At 43.5% G+C, this 18,818-nt stretch overlaps 1 protein-coding gene across 2 annotated transcripts in view; it reads right to left on the reverse strand.

Annotated features, from left to right (window-relative positions):
* The window catches only part of LOC138950291 (synaptic vesicle glycoprotein 2C-like), a 32,250-nt gene extending 13,432 nt beyond the window's left edge, over positions 1 to 18,818 (reverse strand). The window contains exons 1-6 of one of the 2 annotated variants that reach the window (XM_070322040.1): positions 18,707 to 18,818; positions 4,852 to 4,920; positions 4,456 to 4,617; positions 2,585 to 2,747; positions 1,527 to 1,648; positions 596 to 756 (exon numbers count right to left, since the gene is read on the reverse strand). In XM_070322040.1, the coding sequence (XP_070178141.1) occupies positions 596 to 756; positions 1,527 to 1,648; positions 2,585 to 2,747; positions 4,456 to 4,617; positions 4,852 to 4,920; positions 18,707 to 18,740 (711 nt within the window). In that variant the 5' untranslated portion in view covers positions 18,741 to 18,818. Of the gene's footprint in view, positions 1 to 595; positions 757 to 1,526; positions 1,649 to 2,584; positions 2,748 to 4,455; positions 4,618 to 4,851; positions 4,921 to 11,488; positions 11,879 to 18,706 lie in introns of those variants that run through there. The other variant, XM_070322039.1, reaches the window with a different exon arrangement.

An 18,818-nucleotide genomic window follows, 5' to 3' on the forward strand; every position in this document is an offset into this window, starting at 1 on the left:
AATATTTTAGCTAATTCATAGGTTTTACACCTTGTTTGGTTATAACATTATTTATAATACTTTCTGTTAAAAAATAACTTTTAAAAAAAGCAGTAGAAAATAAAACACACACAAAAAAACACAAATTATCCCCCTTTCACCCCCCTTTGCTAAAACAAATCGCGTGACAAACTTATAAATAGCACGACTGAACTGGGCATCCATTTTTGAATTAGTACACAAAATTTGGTGGTGATTGGACTTAATTCAAGCTTGCTAGACAGATTTCTTTACAGTTACTGATTTTTGGGAAGTTTCTTGGTGGCAAGCTTGGGCAGGCAGGACGTAAACGCCGTGGCAGTGCTAGTCACAATAGTGTTAAATATCAATTACTGGCCGTATAAAATTTCATCTCACACGGCATCACTGCAGAGCGCCTAGAACTGTACCCATGGAATATGCGTGATATAAGCCTCATTGATTGATTGATTGATTGGAATGTTTGTATGTAAAAATAGCCACGTTTTGCCCATTTCATCCATTTTTAATTATTCCATTTATGTGTTTAATGGGGGGTCTTAACAGGCGGTCACACAGTGAGGTCGTTGACCTTCACCTTGAGCAGGAACTTGGGGCTCTCGGGCATGAGGACGAAGATGGCGGCGGAGGTGAGACTCGGCACGGTGCACAGCGCGATGAAGATACGCCAGCTGTTGTACTTGAACTCGGAGGAGAAGTAGCCCAGCGACGTGTGCGGGATCACCAGCCACGCCAGCCCTGAAAGTCGCCAGGTTCAAATCCCCACGTTACAATGCCACACACACACACCCACACACACTCACACAGGGGCGGACGAGGGGGGGGGGGGGGGGTTGGGGTTTCCGGACCCCCCCCCCCCGCCAAAAAAATAATAAAAATTTGTGTTTTTTTGGGTTGTTGTTGTTTGGGGTATTAATCAGTGACAAAATCTGCTGCCTGAAACTGGTAATGATCATCCTCAGAATGCACCAGATTGCACCATTTTGCACCTTTTTTTTCAAGCTAGGTGCTTTGCGCAGTCGGCTCGGCGCTTCGCGCCTTCACACCCATATCTTCACAATATACTTTTGGAAACCCCCCCATAAAATGAACTGATCCGCCCCTGTCACACACACACACACACACACACACACACACACACACACACACACACACACACAGTTGTATTTGAAATGTAACCAGTGAGAACCTGTCTCCAAAACCTACCTGAAATGTGCCAGGTTCAAATCCCCGTATTACTTACAGTTAAACTACATGCTTGTACAGTGCAGTCTGTGGTGTGTTTTCATTGTAAAACAGCTGTAACATTTTCAAAACCTGCCTTTCTGCCCCATCTGTCATTTTTACAAAGTAGCCCTGGTTCAATCAATACGTTACATACAGTGTGTTATACAATACAATACAATACAATACAATACAATACAATACAATTATCTCAACTTGAGAGATTTAAATTTTGGCTTTTTGTTGACTAAAAGTAGTGAGGACAACCTGCCTCCAGCACCCACCAGCAGCCAGAATGTTCCCAGCCATCCAGAACGTAGCCAGGACAGAAATCATTGAACCGCGACGACTTCTCGCCTGGAACTCCGTGAAATAGGTGAAGATGACAGGTATGCTGCCCCCAACCCTGTACACACACACAATGACAGGTATGCAAACACAACCTGTACACACACACAAACACAACCCTGTACACACACACAAACACTGTACACACACAAACACTGTACACACACACAAACACAATGACAGGTATGCTTCCCCCAACCTTATACACACACACAAACACAATGACAGGTATGCTTCCCCCAACCCTGTACACACACACAAACACAACCTGTACACACACACAAACACAACCTGTACACACAAAGACAGAACCACAGGCAAGAAAACTGACAGATAGACAGACAGACAAGCAGGCTGGCACACAAACAACAGATACGCACACTGACAGACAAGCAGAAAAATGGCCAGACGACTTCAGAGACAGACAAACAGCCAGCCAGCCAGCCAGCCAGAAAGCCAGACAGACAGGCAGATTGACATACAGTCAGACAGACAGAAAGCCAGACAGACAGACAGACAGATTGCAGACAGACAGAAAGCCAGACATATAGGCAGATTGATATATACAGCCAGACAGCCAGATAGACAGCCAGAAAGCCAGACAGACAGGCAGATTGACATACAGCCAGACAGCCAGCCAGAAAGCCAGACAGACAGGTAGAATGAATGACATACAGCCATACAGCCAGACAGGAAGACTGACAGACAGACAGCCAGACAGACAGGCAGATTGACAAACAGCCAGACAGAAAGCCAGACAGACAGGCAGATTGACATACAGACAGCCAGACAGCCAGGCAGATTGACATACAGCCATACAGACAGACAGACAGGAAGACTGACAGACAGACAGGCAGATTGACTTACAGCCAGACAGACAGACAGACAGACAGGCAAATTGACATACAGACAGACAGACAGAAGCCTTCAGTGACAGACAGACAGACAGACAGACAGACAGACAGTGAAGCATAGTGGTGGAGTTGTCACTCACCCAATGCCGCTGATGAACCTGAAGACGAGGAACAACCAGAAGACCTGAGAGACGGACGACAGCAGTCCCCCCAGTCCGTTCACTGTCAGCGACCACATCAACACCGACCGCCGTCCGGACTTGTCAGCCAGCGACCCCCAGACATAGCCCCCCACCATCATCCCTGTCAACATGGAACACATACATCAACACTGACCAACGTCCTGACTTGTCTGACGCCCAGCAATACCCCCCCCCCCCCCCCCCCCCCATCATCCCTTTCTTTCATCCCTGTGAACATGTGAGCAGTAACACACATCAACACTGACCGAGGTCCAGTCTGACAGTGACCCCAAATAATAAATTGCCTCCCCCCCTCTCTGGATATGGCATCCCCCCCCCCCCACCCTCCCTCCAGCCACCATTCCTGCCGACATGGAGCAAGTCACACACATGAATACTGAGAGAGACCCAGAAATATTGCCGCCCCCCCCCCCTCTCTGGTTATAGCATCCCCCCCCTCCCCCCAGCCAGCATTCCTGCCGACATGGAGCAAGTGACACACATGGATACTGAGAGAGACCCAGAGTTGTTTGACATGACTTTGGATATGGTGCAACACACACAAATCAACACTGACAGTGACCCCCAGAAATACCGCCCCCCCCCCCCCCTCCCTCACCATCATTCCTTTAGTGTGTGTGTGTGTGTGTGCTGACTTTATTCCCACTTTGAGACAGCTACCACAGCAAGCAACCTATCGACAGGCATGAAACACACACACAAGCTGTTATGAGCCAGTTCCTCGACAGGCATGAAACACACACACAAGCTGTTATGAGCCAGTTCCTCACTTTGGGTGCATGCAAGGCACAACTTTTAGTGTCTGTGTGCTGACTGTATCCCCACTTTAAGACAGCTGACTTTATCCCCACTTTAAGACAGCTGACTTTATCCCCACTTTAAGACAGCTGACTGTATCCCCACTTTAAGACAGCTGACTTTATCCCCACTTTAAGACAGCTGACTTTATCCCCACTTTAAGACAGCTGACTGTATCCCCACTTTTAAGACAGCTGACTGTATCCCCACTTTTAAGACAGCTGACTGTATCCCCACTTTTAAGACAGCTGACTGTATCCCCACTTTAAGACAGCTGACTGTATCCCCACTTTAAGACAGCTGACTGTATCCCCACTTTAAGACAGCTGACTGTATCCCCACTTTAAGACAGCTGACTGTATCCCCACTTTAAGACAGCTGACTGTATCCCCACTTTTAAGACAGCTGACTGTATCCCCACTTTAAGACAGCTGACTGTATCCCCACTTTAAGACAGCTGACTGTATCCCCACTTTAAGACAGCTGACTGTATCCCCACTTTAAGACAGCTGACTGTATCCCCACGTTAAGGCAGCTGACTTTATCCCCACTTTAAGACAGCTGACTGTATCCCCACTTTAAGACAGCTGACTGTATCCCCACTTTAAGACAGCTACAGTGGAACCGCCCTTGTAAGACCTCCACAAATCTGAGAAAATCAGGTCTTAAAAAGGAGGTAGGTTTACACAGGTTATGAACAGAAAGTCTGAGAGAACAGGGTGTTATGAACAGAAAGTCTGAGAGAACAGGGTGTTATGAACAGAAAGTCTGAGAGAACAGGGTGTTATGAACAGAAAGTCTGAGAGAACAGGGTGTTATGACCAGAAAGTCTGAGAGAACAGGGTGTTATGACCAGAAAGTCTGAGAGAACAGGGTGTTATGACCAGAAAGTCTGAGAGAACAGGGTGTTATGAACAGAAAGTGTGAGAGAACAGGGTGTTAGAAGGGAGGGAGTCTTACTCTAACATTGGGGGGTGTTAGAAGTGAGGTCCTCTGGACAAGCAACCTACCGACAAAGACGATGGCGTTGAGCCAGCCCTTGTCCTGCGAGTCAAGGTGAAGGTCACAGGTGGCGGAGGGCAGGAGGAAGGAGACGGAGAGAACCTCCACGGCATCGCTGGACACGGCCCAGCCACACAGCAACAACAACAACAGGTGGAACTTGCCTGTACCTGTTGGATTATAAACATACAGTATTTATTGAGTTTTAAGTTTCCAGTTTCCCATTTAGTCTGAACCAGTTTGACAAAATGTTAAATGAATTTGCTTGAACTTGAGAATATGGTCACCACAGTGCGACCTCAACTTCTTTTCACTGATGCACATGACCTCATTGAAAAATGAATAACCACAACAACAACCACAACTCACCCACAGCAACAACCACAACAACAACCACAACTCACCCACAGCCGCCAGACTCTCCTCATACGTGAACACTGCGCCATTGTTGACCCCCCCATTGCCTTGCCGCCCTGAAACATACAGTCTTCAAGTTAATTCACATCACACAGTTACCCCCCATTGCCTTGCCGCCCTGAAACATACATGAGTCTTCAAGTTAATTCACATCACACAGTTACCCCCCCTAAAACATACAGTCTTCAAGTTAATTCACATGACACAGTTATCCCCCCTGAAACAAAGTCTTCAAGTTAATTCACATGACACAGTTATACCCCCTGAAACAAAGTCTTCAAGGCGCTCAAATAAAACAATATACCACGTCCAGAACATAACGCTTGCCAGAAGAGAAAAACCATAAGAGTCAAACTGAAAGCTCAGGAGCTGGAAAGAAGCAGGGCCAGTATGCAAGAGCCGAGATTGGAGACCTTGAAACTGACAGTTGGGGATAATGGCTCTACTCTCAGTGCAATGTCTCCACGAGTAAAATCTCTGGACTCGACTCCTGTATAACATTACCAGCCCTTGACCAAACTCAAGCACGCAGTGAAGGATGCAAAGCATGATGCATGCCTTACCCTCCAAGATTCTGTCAGTATAACATTACCAGCCCTTGACTCCTGTGTAACATTACCAGCCCTTGACTCCTGTGTAACATTACCAGCCCTTGACTCCTGTATAACATTACCAGCCCTTGACTCCTGTATAACATTACCAGCCCTTGACTCCTGTATAACATTACCAGCCCTTGACTCCTGTATAACATTACCAACCCTTGACTCCTGTACAACACTACCAGCCCTTGACCAAACTCAAGCAAGCAGTGAAGGATGCAAAGCATGATGCATGCCTCACCCTCCAAGATTCTGTCAGTATAACACTACCAGCCCTTGACTCCTGTATAACACTACCAGCCCTTGACCAAACTCAAGCAAGCAGTGAAGGATGCAAAGCATGATGCATGCCTCACCCTCCAAGATTCTGTCAGTATAACACTACCAGCCCTTGACTCCTGTATAACACTACCAGCCCTTGACCAAACTCAAGCAAGCAGTGAAGGATGCAAAGCACGATGCATGCCTCACCCTCCAAGATTATGTCAGTATAACACTACCAGCCCTTGACCAAACTCAACCAAGCAGTGAAGGATGCAAAGCACAATGCATGCCTCACCCTCCAAGATTCTGTCAGTAGCGAGATCAAGTAGCGTTTCATACATTCCTCCAGTCACCTTGGCCATTATAGCACAGCCATTTTTTCCACTGAATACAACAGTACAACTACAAGCTACAACTGTCAACACAATTTGCACTTCATGTACTTGTGTACGTGTGCCAACCGCAACAGAGAGTGAAACAATAGCACAAAGTGCTCCACTGTTGTTATGTCCATAATGATATAATTATTATATATGATATATATATATATATACATTGATGCCTTCCATAAACACATCGTTCAACAGTTGGTGTGGAATGAAAGGCACATTGTTCAACAGTTGGTGTGGAATGAAAGGCACATTGTTCAACAGCAGGTGTGGAATGAAAGGCACATTGTTCAACAGTTGGTGTGGAATGAAAGGCACATCGTTCAACAGTTGGTGTGGAATGAAAGGCACATTGTTCAACAGCAGGTGTGGAATGAAAGGCACATTGTTCAACAGTTGGTGTGGAATGAAAGGCACATTGTTCAACAGTTGGTGTGGAATGAAAGGCATGGAATGTTTGGGTGTGTTGTGTGCACATTAACTGTGTTTAATTGTGTTGTGTGCACATTAACTGTGTTTAGGCCAACAAAAAAAAATTGTCTGTTTCTGGTAACATGGCTAAAAAAAAATAGGGTCGGTAGGTAGGGTTTTTTTTTAAATTTTTTTTTAATTTTTTTTTACCCCGAATGTAGACCAATAAAACTAACTTTAAAAATCGCGCAAAGAGACTGGATTCACTATACATAGAGACAAGACACTCAACACATTTACAAATCGTCAGTGGACTTTCGTTTTCACACGTTTTTGTTGTTCATTTTCTCACCCTGTCCTTTACCACCAAAAAAAACAACAATTTTTGAGTTTGGAAAAAAAAAGTTTTGGGTCGGCGCCGAAATTTAGGGTTGGTCAGGTGACCAGAAACAAACAATTTTTTTTTTTGTGCCTTAACTGTGTTGTACTTTAGGCATCAATACTTCTCAACTTGGAAGGTACGCTTGATGTGTAGATGTGAACCTGACTACACAACACACAGGACCAACAACAAGTGATTGATGTATACATGTCAACCTGACTACACGACACACAGGACCAACAACAAGTGATTGATGTATACATGTCAACCTGACTACACGACACACAGGACCAACAACACGTGATTGATTTAAGGCGGTCCCTCATTGAATCAGAAGTCGACCAAGCGAAGATTTTGCAACGTTTTTCTCCAGAAAACTCGGTGCTAAAGCTTCGTTCACTCGCAAAGTATAACTTAACGCAGTCGACGAGTGAAGGACAGGCTTAATAGCAAGATCCAGATCAGCACTTTTCAGGACGTGTACGGGAACGTGTACGGGTAACGTCGATCATCAAATCTAGTTTTTAAGTCACACGTTTGCCAAGCTCTGCAGTCTTGGTGGGAGCAAAACAACATATATATGCATTTTGAACATTGGAGAAAAAAGTGAGTCACTGGAGACGCAATATCTACACGTGCAGGTCTTTGCTACACGTTCGACCATCTAGAACTCTGTAATAAGTTAATATGGGCTGTTGCTATGGAAAGGTAATATACTGGAGAGGAAAAAAAACCTCATTAGGGATCCTTTGGCCTAGCCTGGGTGGAGGGATCATATATATTTATAACCAGCAGGTCTGGGTGGCCGAGTGGTAAACGCACTTGCCTCGGAAGCGAGAGGTTGCGAGTTCGACCCTGGGTCAGGGCGTTAGCAAGTTTCTCCCCCCTTTCCTAACCTAAGTGGTGGGTTCAAGTGCTAGTCTTTCGGATGAGACGAAAAAGCGAGGTCCCTTCGTGTACACTACATTGGGGTGTGCACGTTAAAGATCCCACAATTGACAAAAGGGTCTTTCCTGGCAAAATTGTATGGGCCTAGATAAAAATGTCCATCAAATACCCGTGTGACTTGGAATAAAGGCCGTGAAAGGTGAATGCTCGCCCTAATAGGCTGGAGGTTTGCTGGCTGATGTGAATGCGTGATATAATTATTGTGTAAAAAATTCCATCTCACACGGCAGAAATTAATATGTAAAGCGCTTAGAGAACGTTAAGCGCTATATAAATCTCCCCAAACAAAATTCAGGTGGTTCAGGTTTAATTGGGGAGGTGGACACCACGGGAGGTGCGACCAAACCTTATTTTAATATTGTAATGCTGAAGAGAAGCCATCTGTTTGACTTTAACACAGTGAATGCATCCTTGTATGTATATGAACAAGTAAAAATAAGCTTCAACCCTTGCTTTCAAAGTAAGGGAAGTCAAATTTAAACAAAGTTCTCTTCTAGCAGTAGCACAGAAATGTCAAAATGTAGTCTCTTTTTTCTGCCACTTACAAACATTCTAATTTGAAATATGGCAGCAGAATGTGTGAACAAAGAATACGAAACAAATAACAGCAACCTTTGAACCCAGGGATGGCCTAATCTCGAAAGTTTAACTCGCCAGCCGGGTTATCGACTGCACGCGGAAGTTATCGTGGGGCCGTGCGGACCCATGCTTCTTGTTTCCTTCTTTGAGAAACATGGGTCCGCACGGCCCCAAGATGTTTGTAGTCTAAATATGAGTCATGACCTTTTTAAAAAAAATTACTTCTCGCTGAAATGTAATGATCTTTTCGGACATAAGAGCTTTTTAGGTGCCTGAGGCATTCTTAAAAGCTCATTAAAAAATTCCTATTACTAGTTTGAGATATTTGCAATTAAACACCCTTCTTCTGAGTCCACAAGGACCCACGACCACCGGCGAAGGTTAAACTCGCCAGCCGGGCGAGTAACTTCAAGAAAGTCACTAGCCTGGCAGAAATTTCCAGTGTTTATATGGTTTTAAACCCCAATATTACAACCAAAAGGGTTGCATTCGACCAGAATGTTCATTGGCCAGCCGGGCGAGTTGTCAGGCGGTTTCTTCTAGCCCGGCGGATTTTGTACTCGCCCCTGGCGACCAGGCGGATGATGTGGCCATCCCTGCCCTCAGGGGTCTTCTTCAGGCCATCCCTGCGCTAGGCCAGGGTCTTCTACAGGCATATTAATATTTTATAAACCAAGTAGGAAAAGAAGAAGACAGACAATAGAACAGAAACAAACAAGAAGGGCAAAGCCCATACGACTCACATGCTTGACCTTCTGCTTTACACATTTTTCCTACCAAAATACATGTGACCTTGACCCAAGGTCAAGGTCATCCAAGGTCATGCAACACAAAGCTGTTAATTCAAGACATAGGAAGTACAATGGTGCTTATTGGCTCTTTCTACCATGAGATATGGTCACTTTTAGTGGTTCACTACCTTATTTTGGTCACATTTCATAAGGGTCAAAGTGACCTTGACCTTGATCATATGGGACCAAATGTGTCTCATGATGAAAGCATAACATGTGCCCCACATAATTTTTAAGTTTGAAACAGTTATCTTCCATAGTTCAGGGTCAAGGTCACTTCAAAATATGTATACAATCCAACTTTGAAGAGCTCCTGTGACCTTGACCTTGAAGCAAGGTAAATCAAACTGGTATCAAAAGATGGGGCTTACTTTGCCCTATATATCATATATAGGTGAGATATTCAATCTCAAAAACTTCAGAGAAAATGGGAAAAATGTGAAAAATAGCTGTTTTTTAGACAACATTTATGGCCCCTGCGACCTTGACCTTGAAGCAAGGTCAAGATGCTATGTATGTTTTTTGGGGCCTTGTCATCATACACCATCTTGCCAAATTTGGTACTGATAGACTGAATAGTGTCCAAGAAATATTCAACGTTAAAGTTTTCCGGACGGCCGGCCGGACGGACGGACGACTCGGGTGAGTACATAGACTCACTTTTGCTTCGCATGTGAGTCAAAAACTACAGATGAAACGATTCATTAACAAAAACAAACAAATAGATGAGTAAGGGAGGCTTAGGCCCCCCCCCCCCCCAAAAAAAAAATAGTCTGTTTACGGTAACATAGACACACAAAAAAGGGTCGGTAGGTCGGGATTTTTTAAATTTATTTTTTCCAAAAAAACACATTTTTAAGTTATTTTGCCAAAAAACAAAGACCTTTTTTTTCTCAAATGCCAAAAAAAGTCCAGGGTCGCGCGAAAAAATAGGGTCGGTCGGGATACCGTAAACAGACTTTTTTTGTGTGTGTGCCTAATTAAGGATGCGAAAAAGTAAACAAACAAAGGGAAGGAATCTTGGAAAATAGAACTAGAAGTTAGAATGAAACATAACTGAAGTGGACCGGGGGGGGGGGGGGGGGGGGGGGGTCACAGTCACACTCACAGTGAATACTTCCCTTGGCTAATATATTATTTGTCGGCCTTAACACCAGCAACAAACATATCATTATCAGTATTGACGTTAACCGGTAATTACCGGTATTTTACCAATTGAAACGAGAAATTACCGGAGCAAAATTGGCTGCCGGTTTGACCTACCAGTTGTGTTTTAGTCCTACCGGGGTTTGTTTTGCTGGAAGAACAATAAAACCAGTACTCTGAGTTTTTTCTGGACTGTTTACATCATAAAAGTTTGCGTACCGGTTTAAAAAAATACTAGCGCCATAACTGATTATTTTTGGCCTAATACAAATTTGCCTATTAGTATTACAAAGAGCTTCTTCTTCTTTCTTTAGACTGCCGCCTTCATCAAGGTGAAGATTCTGCAGACAATTATCAACTGTGCCTAAGCAATTTTGCCAGGAAAGACCCTTTTGTCAATCGTGGGATCTTTAACGTGCACACCCAATGTAGTGTACACGGGGGGAGGGTTCGGACACCGAAGAGAGTCTGCACACAAAGTTGACTCTGAAATAAATTTCCGCCGAACCTGGGATCGAACTCACGCTGACAGCGGCCAACTGAATACAAATCCAGCGCGCTACCAACTGAGCTATATCCCCGCTGCGAAGGGTTTTAAATCTAATCATCCAATCCGTTTAGAATGTTGTTCACTTGGATCAGCACGTCCCTCAATGAGTAAATCTTCAAATATTTAGTAAACTCAACTTAAAAAGTCGCTCTCCAAACTTCCGCACATGCAGTATGTACACAACGCGTATAAATAAACAAATAATGATTCAATCCCTCGGTATCGCTATCACTCTCACTTCTCAACTAGGTTAGGACTCTCCGAGCTCCCTCTCTCTGTCTCTCAAACACACTCACACACACACACACGTACGTACACACACACACACACACACACACACACACACACACACACACACACACACACACACACAGATATACACGAATAGCCATAACTATGTGTGTGGAATTTTTCATGTATGTGTGCAGTGAATAAAGTACCCGCAAGTACCCTACTCCGCTGACGACCAGTCTTGCCATGTAACAATTTGGCTTCCTGATATTTACTATCTTGTTTCCCGACAAACACAAAAACCTTGTTAACACAAGCACCGAAAATGAAGTACCTCTTGTGTAAGGATCCCTGTCGTCTGCCAACAGTTTTGTCTCTTCGTCCTCCATCAGGCCGTCATTTTCATCATCGTTGTCGCCAGTAAAGTGCGAGTCTCTCAGAAATGCCTCATCGTAAGCCCGGTTAGAAATCCCGTCTTCTGCTGAATCATTCATGCTGCCTCGACGATCACTCTATGAATATTCATGAAGATTATAAGAACTACCCGGTGACCCTGCAGGAATCTAGGAACGCTGCCCTCAGCAGGCCGTTTATGTAATGTTTTGGTTTCACAAGTCATGAGATTCGATGTACGTCGCCATATTTGACCCCTTTACGGTCTCTTCCGGTGCAGATGCACTCGATTATGTCACGGGCAACCACAGGCGCACGTAGCACCAGATTTACTAACGTTATGCATTGGGCGGAGCCTTGACGCAATTTAAATGCTGAAAGTTACTTATCATATTAAAGGGAAGCACATTATGACAATATCATGTTTGGGTAGTGTTGAACTTTCGCGTTGTAAATTCACAGTTCACAATCCAGTGGCCTTTCTTTCTTCTTCTATTTTTACATTTAGTCAAGTTTTGACTAACTGTGCATGTGTGTGTAGAGCGATTCAGACCAAACTACTGGACCGATCTTTATGAAATTTTAAATGAGAGTTCCTGGGAATGATATCCCCGGATGTTTTTTTTCTTTTTTTCGATAAATACTTTTGATGACGTCATATCCGGCTTTTTGTAAAAGTTGAGGCGGCACTGTCACACCCTCATTTTTCAATCAAATTGATTGAAATTTTGGCCAAGCCATCTTCGACGAAGGCCGGACTTCGGTATTGCATTTCAGCTTGGTGGCTTAAAGATTAATTAATGACTTTGGTCATTAAAAATCTGAAAATTGTAATATTTTTTTTTATATAAAACGATCCAAATTTACGTTCATCTTATTCTACATCATTTCCTGATTCCAAAAACATATAAATATGTTATATTTCAGGGGCTCACATCCACGTCGGACATCGGACATACACGGATATTTTTTCCAAATGTCCTATACATTTTTCATGCAAGAGGACATATATATGTCCTATTGTTTTTGTCACAAAGGGGTTATTGTCCGATTATGCTTTCATTTGATCTGGAAATTGTCAGTACTTTCCAATTTACAGTAGTTTGATTTGCTACGATGTGTCTCTCCAAGCAGACAAAACCATGCTGTTAGTGTCCGTTTTGTTGCGAGACAAGGTCCTATTAATTTTTTTCCGGGACAAATGTCCTATCGCTTTTACATTGTCCAGGACATTTGTCCTATGCCATCTCTCATGGATGTGAGCCCCTGATATTTGGATTAAAAACAAGCTCTGAAAATTAAAAATATAAAAATTATGATCAAAATTAAATTTCCGAAATCGATTTAAAAACAATTTCATCTTATTCCTTGTCGGTTCCTGATTCCAAAAACATATATATATATGATATGTTTGGATTAAAAACAGTGACGCTCAGAAAGTTAAAACGAAGAGAGGTACAGAAAAGCGTGCTATGCAGCACAGCGAAACCACTACCGCGCTGAACAGGCTCGTCAGTTTCACTCCGTTATGCACAAGCGGCGGACTACGGTCATTGTGAAAAAATGCAGTGCGTTCAGTTTCATTCTGTGAGTTCCACAGCTTGACTAAATGTAGTAATTTCGCCTTACGCGACTTGTTCTTTACTTTCTTTGTTTTTTAAACTAGTTTTTTACACAAGTTTCTTACACCTAAGCAAAGAATAATTCTTGTGAAACTAATTGACGGATTAAGTCTCAAAGTTACGCCTACTCAATTATTTGTGTCCATTCATATTGTATATATATACAGCTTGCTGAATCCTAATGCTAGGGCCAACAAGGAAACTCGGCTCCACAGTGTTGATATTCAAGTTAATCCAAAAAAATAGCTGCTATGGTTGTCTCCCTTGGCGTACCGTCGTCGCATACAGTAAGATCGACATTGTTGTCTCCCTTCCTGGTTGCGCCGACTTTGGCTTCAAATCCTCGTGTAAATGAAACGCATCCGTAATTGGTTAACTGAAATGACTTTTTATGCTTATGTGACACTCGAGGCTGTGAACAGCCGCTCAGGTTTGCAAACGAAACACCTCGATTTACTTTGTACAGCTAGTTCACAGTTCAAGTGAAGCGTATTATATATTAGTCTTTATTCGACCACGGGGGAAAATGTTCCGCACCGCTTTATGATATCAAAAGCCTTTGTCGCTTGAACTTTTAGTGCCTAGATTGTGAAGAACGTGCTCTTGTCACGTGGAGCATAAAGGCACACGCAACCGGCCCCCGTAGCGCAGTGGTTAGCGCATCGGGCTGTGGGCCGGGAGGTCGTGGGTTCGAATCCCATCACTGAGGGTCATGTGGGTTTTTCGGGCTACGGTCGGCTCCTACCCAGAGTGGAAGTGCTATGGTTCCTATGGGAAGGCTGGGATCACACAGCCGAGTGTCATTCACTTAACGAATGCGACTGACTTTGAGGGTGCTCAGGTTCTGTATACCTGACCAACACCGCAGGTGCGGCAGTTCTCGGGCCAGGATATATTATGACAGTAAGCGTAGAGAGGCTGCCCTGTCACGTAGTCTCAAACCAAATTGGAAATCCATAGCATCATCATTATAATCATCCTCATCTCATTTATCATCCAAAATTATAAATTGTCCTTGCTCTTGTGGCCCTTCATGCCCGGAGCTCTCATGGTGACCTTGGTCTCAGTGTTCCTGTTCCTTCCTTCCCTGAATAGTACTTCTGCTGTCAGTCTTCAACGTGTGACGTTCTGGGAAGTCGACGGAGGGACGTGGTGGCGGTCTGCTCTCTGGAGGGGACCCTCACTCAGTCTGGCTCCGCGACTTAGCAGTCAATGTCGTTAGTAGGGGGCATAGTAGGTAGTGGGCTGCGTCCGTTAGCTTGGGACAGACCCACTACTGAACACCGTCGAAGTGACTCAGCAGAAGTGCAGTGTCATCTTCCGAGGGTAGCTTACCGCAGCGACCCGACATCCCCCCCTGGAGCGTCTGTAAAATCGACAAGTCTGGCAGCGGAACAAAATTCAGAGGCGGTTGGAGCAGCGAGTGCAGGGACGGGGCGGTGTGAGAGCACAACGGGACAAAGGAACAGGTGTAAAGAAAAACAAGTCGCGTAAGGCGAAAATACAATATTTAGTCAAGTAGCTGTCGAACTCACAGAATGAAAGTGAACGCAATGCCATTTTTCAGCAAGACCGTATACTCGTAGCATCGTCAGTCCACCGCTCATGGCAAAGGCAGTGAAATTGACAAGAAGAGCGGGGTAGTAGTTGCGCTAAGAAGGATAGCACGCTTTTCTGTACCTCTCTTTGTTTTAACTTTCTGAGCGTGTTTTTAATCCAAACATATCATATCTATATGTTTTTGGAATCAGGAACCGACAAGGAATAAGATGAAAGTGTTTTTAAATTGATTTGGACAATTTAATTTTGATAATAATTTTTATATATTTAATTTTCAGAGCTTGTTTTTAATCCGAATATGTTTTTGGAATCAGCAAATGATGGAGAATAAGATAAACGTAAATTTGGATCGTTTTATAAATTTTTATTTTTTTTTTACAATTTTCAGATTTTTAATGACCAAAGTCATTAATTAATTTTTAAGCCACCAAGCTGAAATGCAATACCGAACCCCGGGCTTCGTCGAAGATTACTTGACCAAAATTTCAACCAATTTGGTTGAAAAATGAGGGCGTGACAGTGCCGCCTCAACTTTCATGAAAAGCCGGATATGACGTCATCAAAGACATTTATCAAAAAAATGAAAAAAACGTTCGGGGATTTCATACCCAGGAACTCTCATGTCAAATTTCATAAAGATCGGTCCAGTAGTTTAGTCTGAATCGCTCTACACACACACACAGACACACACACACACACACACACACACACACACACACACACACACATACACCACGACCCTCGTCTCGATTCCCCCCTCTACGTTAAAATATTTAGTCAAAACTTGACTAAATATAAAAAGAAAGGCACACGCTTCAGGCCGTGGACATTCACTTCGATCAGTGTCGTGTGCGGCACAGGGGCTTGTATCAAGAAGCGCCGGTCGATCTACTCCTTTATCCGTCCTGTACTATTACTACTACGTTCTGAGTAGGTGAACAGTCATACGGGCGGGTACGATTGAATTGTGACGTCAAACGACAAACGCAAACATTTTTTTTACTTTTAGCAAGACGGTCACTTTCTACCCCACCTATTTTGACCAAGTTTTTTTTAATTTTTTTTTTTAGCCGAGACTAGCTGTGCTGCCGCAGGTCGGTCAGAATAGTAGTAACTGTGTTGCAACTGTGTATCAACACGCTGGAATGCCGGCAGGCGTTATATCGACGTTACAGGAAGCGGACTGAAGCTAACAGTCTGAGCTGATAAATCCGTACGTGGTCAGATAGAGCCATATTGTGTGTAAATAAAGATATATCCCATATCCGTACCTGGGAGACAATGAGTTAAAATATGCTAGTCATGTTTTAAGATACAGGCAGCTGGTCTGAAAACATACTTGAAACAAACCTCCGGCTGCAGTGGTCCTATCATACTAGTGTCCTCCTTTTGCCGTCAGACTGAACTCCGACGTCATAAGAACTATGTCAGTCATACTGATGAGAACACCGAGACTGAATTACGTCATAAGAACTATGTCAGACATACTGATGAGAACACCGAGACTGAATTACGTCATAAGAACTATGTCAGACATACTGATGAGAACACCGAGACTCAATTACGTGATAAGAACTATGTCAGACTGACATACTGATGAGAACACCGAGACTGAATTACGTAATAAGAACTATGTCAGACATACTGATGAGAACACCGAGACTGAATTACGTAATAATAACTATGTCAGTCATACTGATGAGAACACCGAGACTGAATTACGTCATAAGAACTATGTCAGACTGACATACTGATGAGAACACCGAGACTGAATTACGTCATAAGAACTATGTCAGACATACTGATGAGAACACCGAGACTGAATTACGTAATAAGAACTATGTCAGACATACTGATGAGAACACCGAGACTGAATTACGTCATAAGAACTATGTCAGACATAATGATGAGAACACCGAGACTGAATTACGTAATAAGAACTATGTCAGACATACCGATGAGAACACCGAGACTGAATTACGTCATAAGAACTATGTCAGACATACTGATGAGAACACCGAGACTGAATTACGTCATAAGAACTATGTCAGACATACTGATGAGAACACCGAGACTGAATTACGTCATAAGAACTATGTCAGACATACTGATGAGAACACCGAGACTGAATTACGTAATAAGAACTATGTCAGACATACTGATGAGAACGCCGAGACTGAATTACGTAATAATAACTATGTCAGTCATACTGATGAGAACACCGAGACTGAATTACGTAATAAGAACTATGTCGACTGATGAGAACACCGAGACTGAATTACATAATAAGAACTATGTGTCACGGTCATACTGATGAGAACACCGAGGCTGTGTATCTTCTCATCCACTGTCAGCTGAACTCAAGGTCAAGGCCGGGAGACTTGACACACTAACATACTGATCGTTCATGGTATCAGGGGTCTGATATAATTATGTCAATGATGATAGCGATGGTATAAAAGTTGAAACATCAAATGCTTCGAAGTCGGTGTATATATATGCCATTGACTCGCAACACTGAACTGAGAAACAGCGGCACTGATAAGATTTCAGTTCTTGCAACCAAACTAACATAGGAAACATTGTTATTCAGGCTGAGCTGCGCTCTCTCAACTTAAACACACTGACGAACGTCGCGAAACGGACTAATGGCGCACACATCAATCAATCAATGAGTCTTATATCGCGCATATTCCGTGGGTACAGTTCTAGGCGCTCTGCAGTGATGCCGTGTGAGATGAAATTTTATACGGTCAGTAGATTGCAGCCATTTCGGCGCATATTTACCTTTCACGGCCTATTATTCCAAGTCACACGGGTATAGGTAGACAATTATTAACTGTGCCCAAGCAATTTTGCCAGGAAAGACCCTTTTGTCAATCGTGGGATCTTAGCACTTGGCTACATTTAACGTGCACACCCAATGTAGTGTACACGGGGGGAGGTTCGGACACCGAAGAGAGTCTGCACACAAAGTTGACTCTGTGAAATAAATTTCCGCCGAACCTGGGATCGAACTCACGCTGACAGCGGCCAACTGAATACAAATCCAGCGCGCTACCAACTGAGCTATATAATATATATCCCCGCCCACATTAACATCTTTAACAATTTTCTCGGCAAAGAAAGAGCGATATTGGGGTCGATTGTGGCTGTTGTGCGATTATTCAGTAAAACCAATGAGACATACTACAACAAACAGTATACATTCTATAATCATATGACAGACATAAAGCAAATCTACGTCATGGGATGTGACGCTAGAATACCATGCATGCAAGGCTCACCAACTTTTGGTTCAGTCCCTGCTCAATTACTCAACTTTGTTGTGTTTTCGTGTGTTTATTATGTTTTCTTGTTTGTTGGTTGGTCATTTTTTGTGTGTGGCTTTTTTGTTTCGTGTGTGTGTGCGCATGTGCGTGTGTGTTTGTGTGTGTGTGTTTATGTGTGTGTGTGTGTATGTGGTTTTTTTTCAGTGTGTGTGTGCGTGTCAGTGTGTGTGTGCGTGCGTGTGTGTGTGTGTGTGTGTGTGTGTGTTAGTGTGTGGTGTGTCAGTGTGCGTGCGTGCGCGCGCGCGCGTGTGTGTGTGTGTGTGTGTGTGTGTGTGTGTGTTTACATGATTATCAAACCAGACGTTTTATGCAATGTGTTCGTCAATGAAACATAAATAATATCGCACCAGACGTGTGAGACAATGTGTGTGTCAATGAAATATAACGAATATCGCACCAGACGTTGAGACAATGTGTGTGTCAATGAAATATAACGAATATCGCACCAAACGTGTGATACAATGTTTGTCAATGAAACATAAAGAATATCGCACCAGACGTGTGGGACAATGTGTTTGTCATCAATGAAAAATAAATAGTATCCTACCAGAAGTGTGAGACAATGTTTGTCAATGAAACATAAAGAATATCGCACCAGACATTTGAGACAATGTGTTTGTCAATGAAACATGAAGAATATCGTACCATCTTTAGAAGAAGAATCGTTCTGCAACTCCATGATGAAGGCTCGGTAGCAGAGCACCTCTTGACCGCAACTGACCACAATGTACACAGTGATTGGTGTGACTGCATGTGC

The sequence above is a fragment of the Littorina saxatilis genome, linkage group LG16 (genome assembly GCF_037325665.1).
Source record: "Littorina saxatilis isolate snail1 linkage group LG16, US_GU_Lsax_2.0, whole genome shotgun sequence".
NCBI lineage: Eukaryota > Metazoa > Mollusca > Gastropoda > Littorinimorpha > Littorinidae > Littorina > Littorina saxatilis.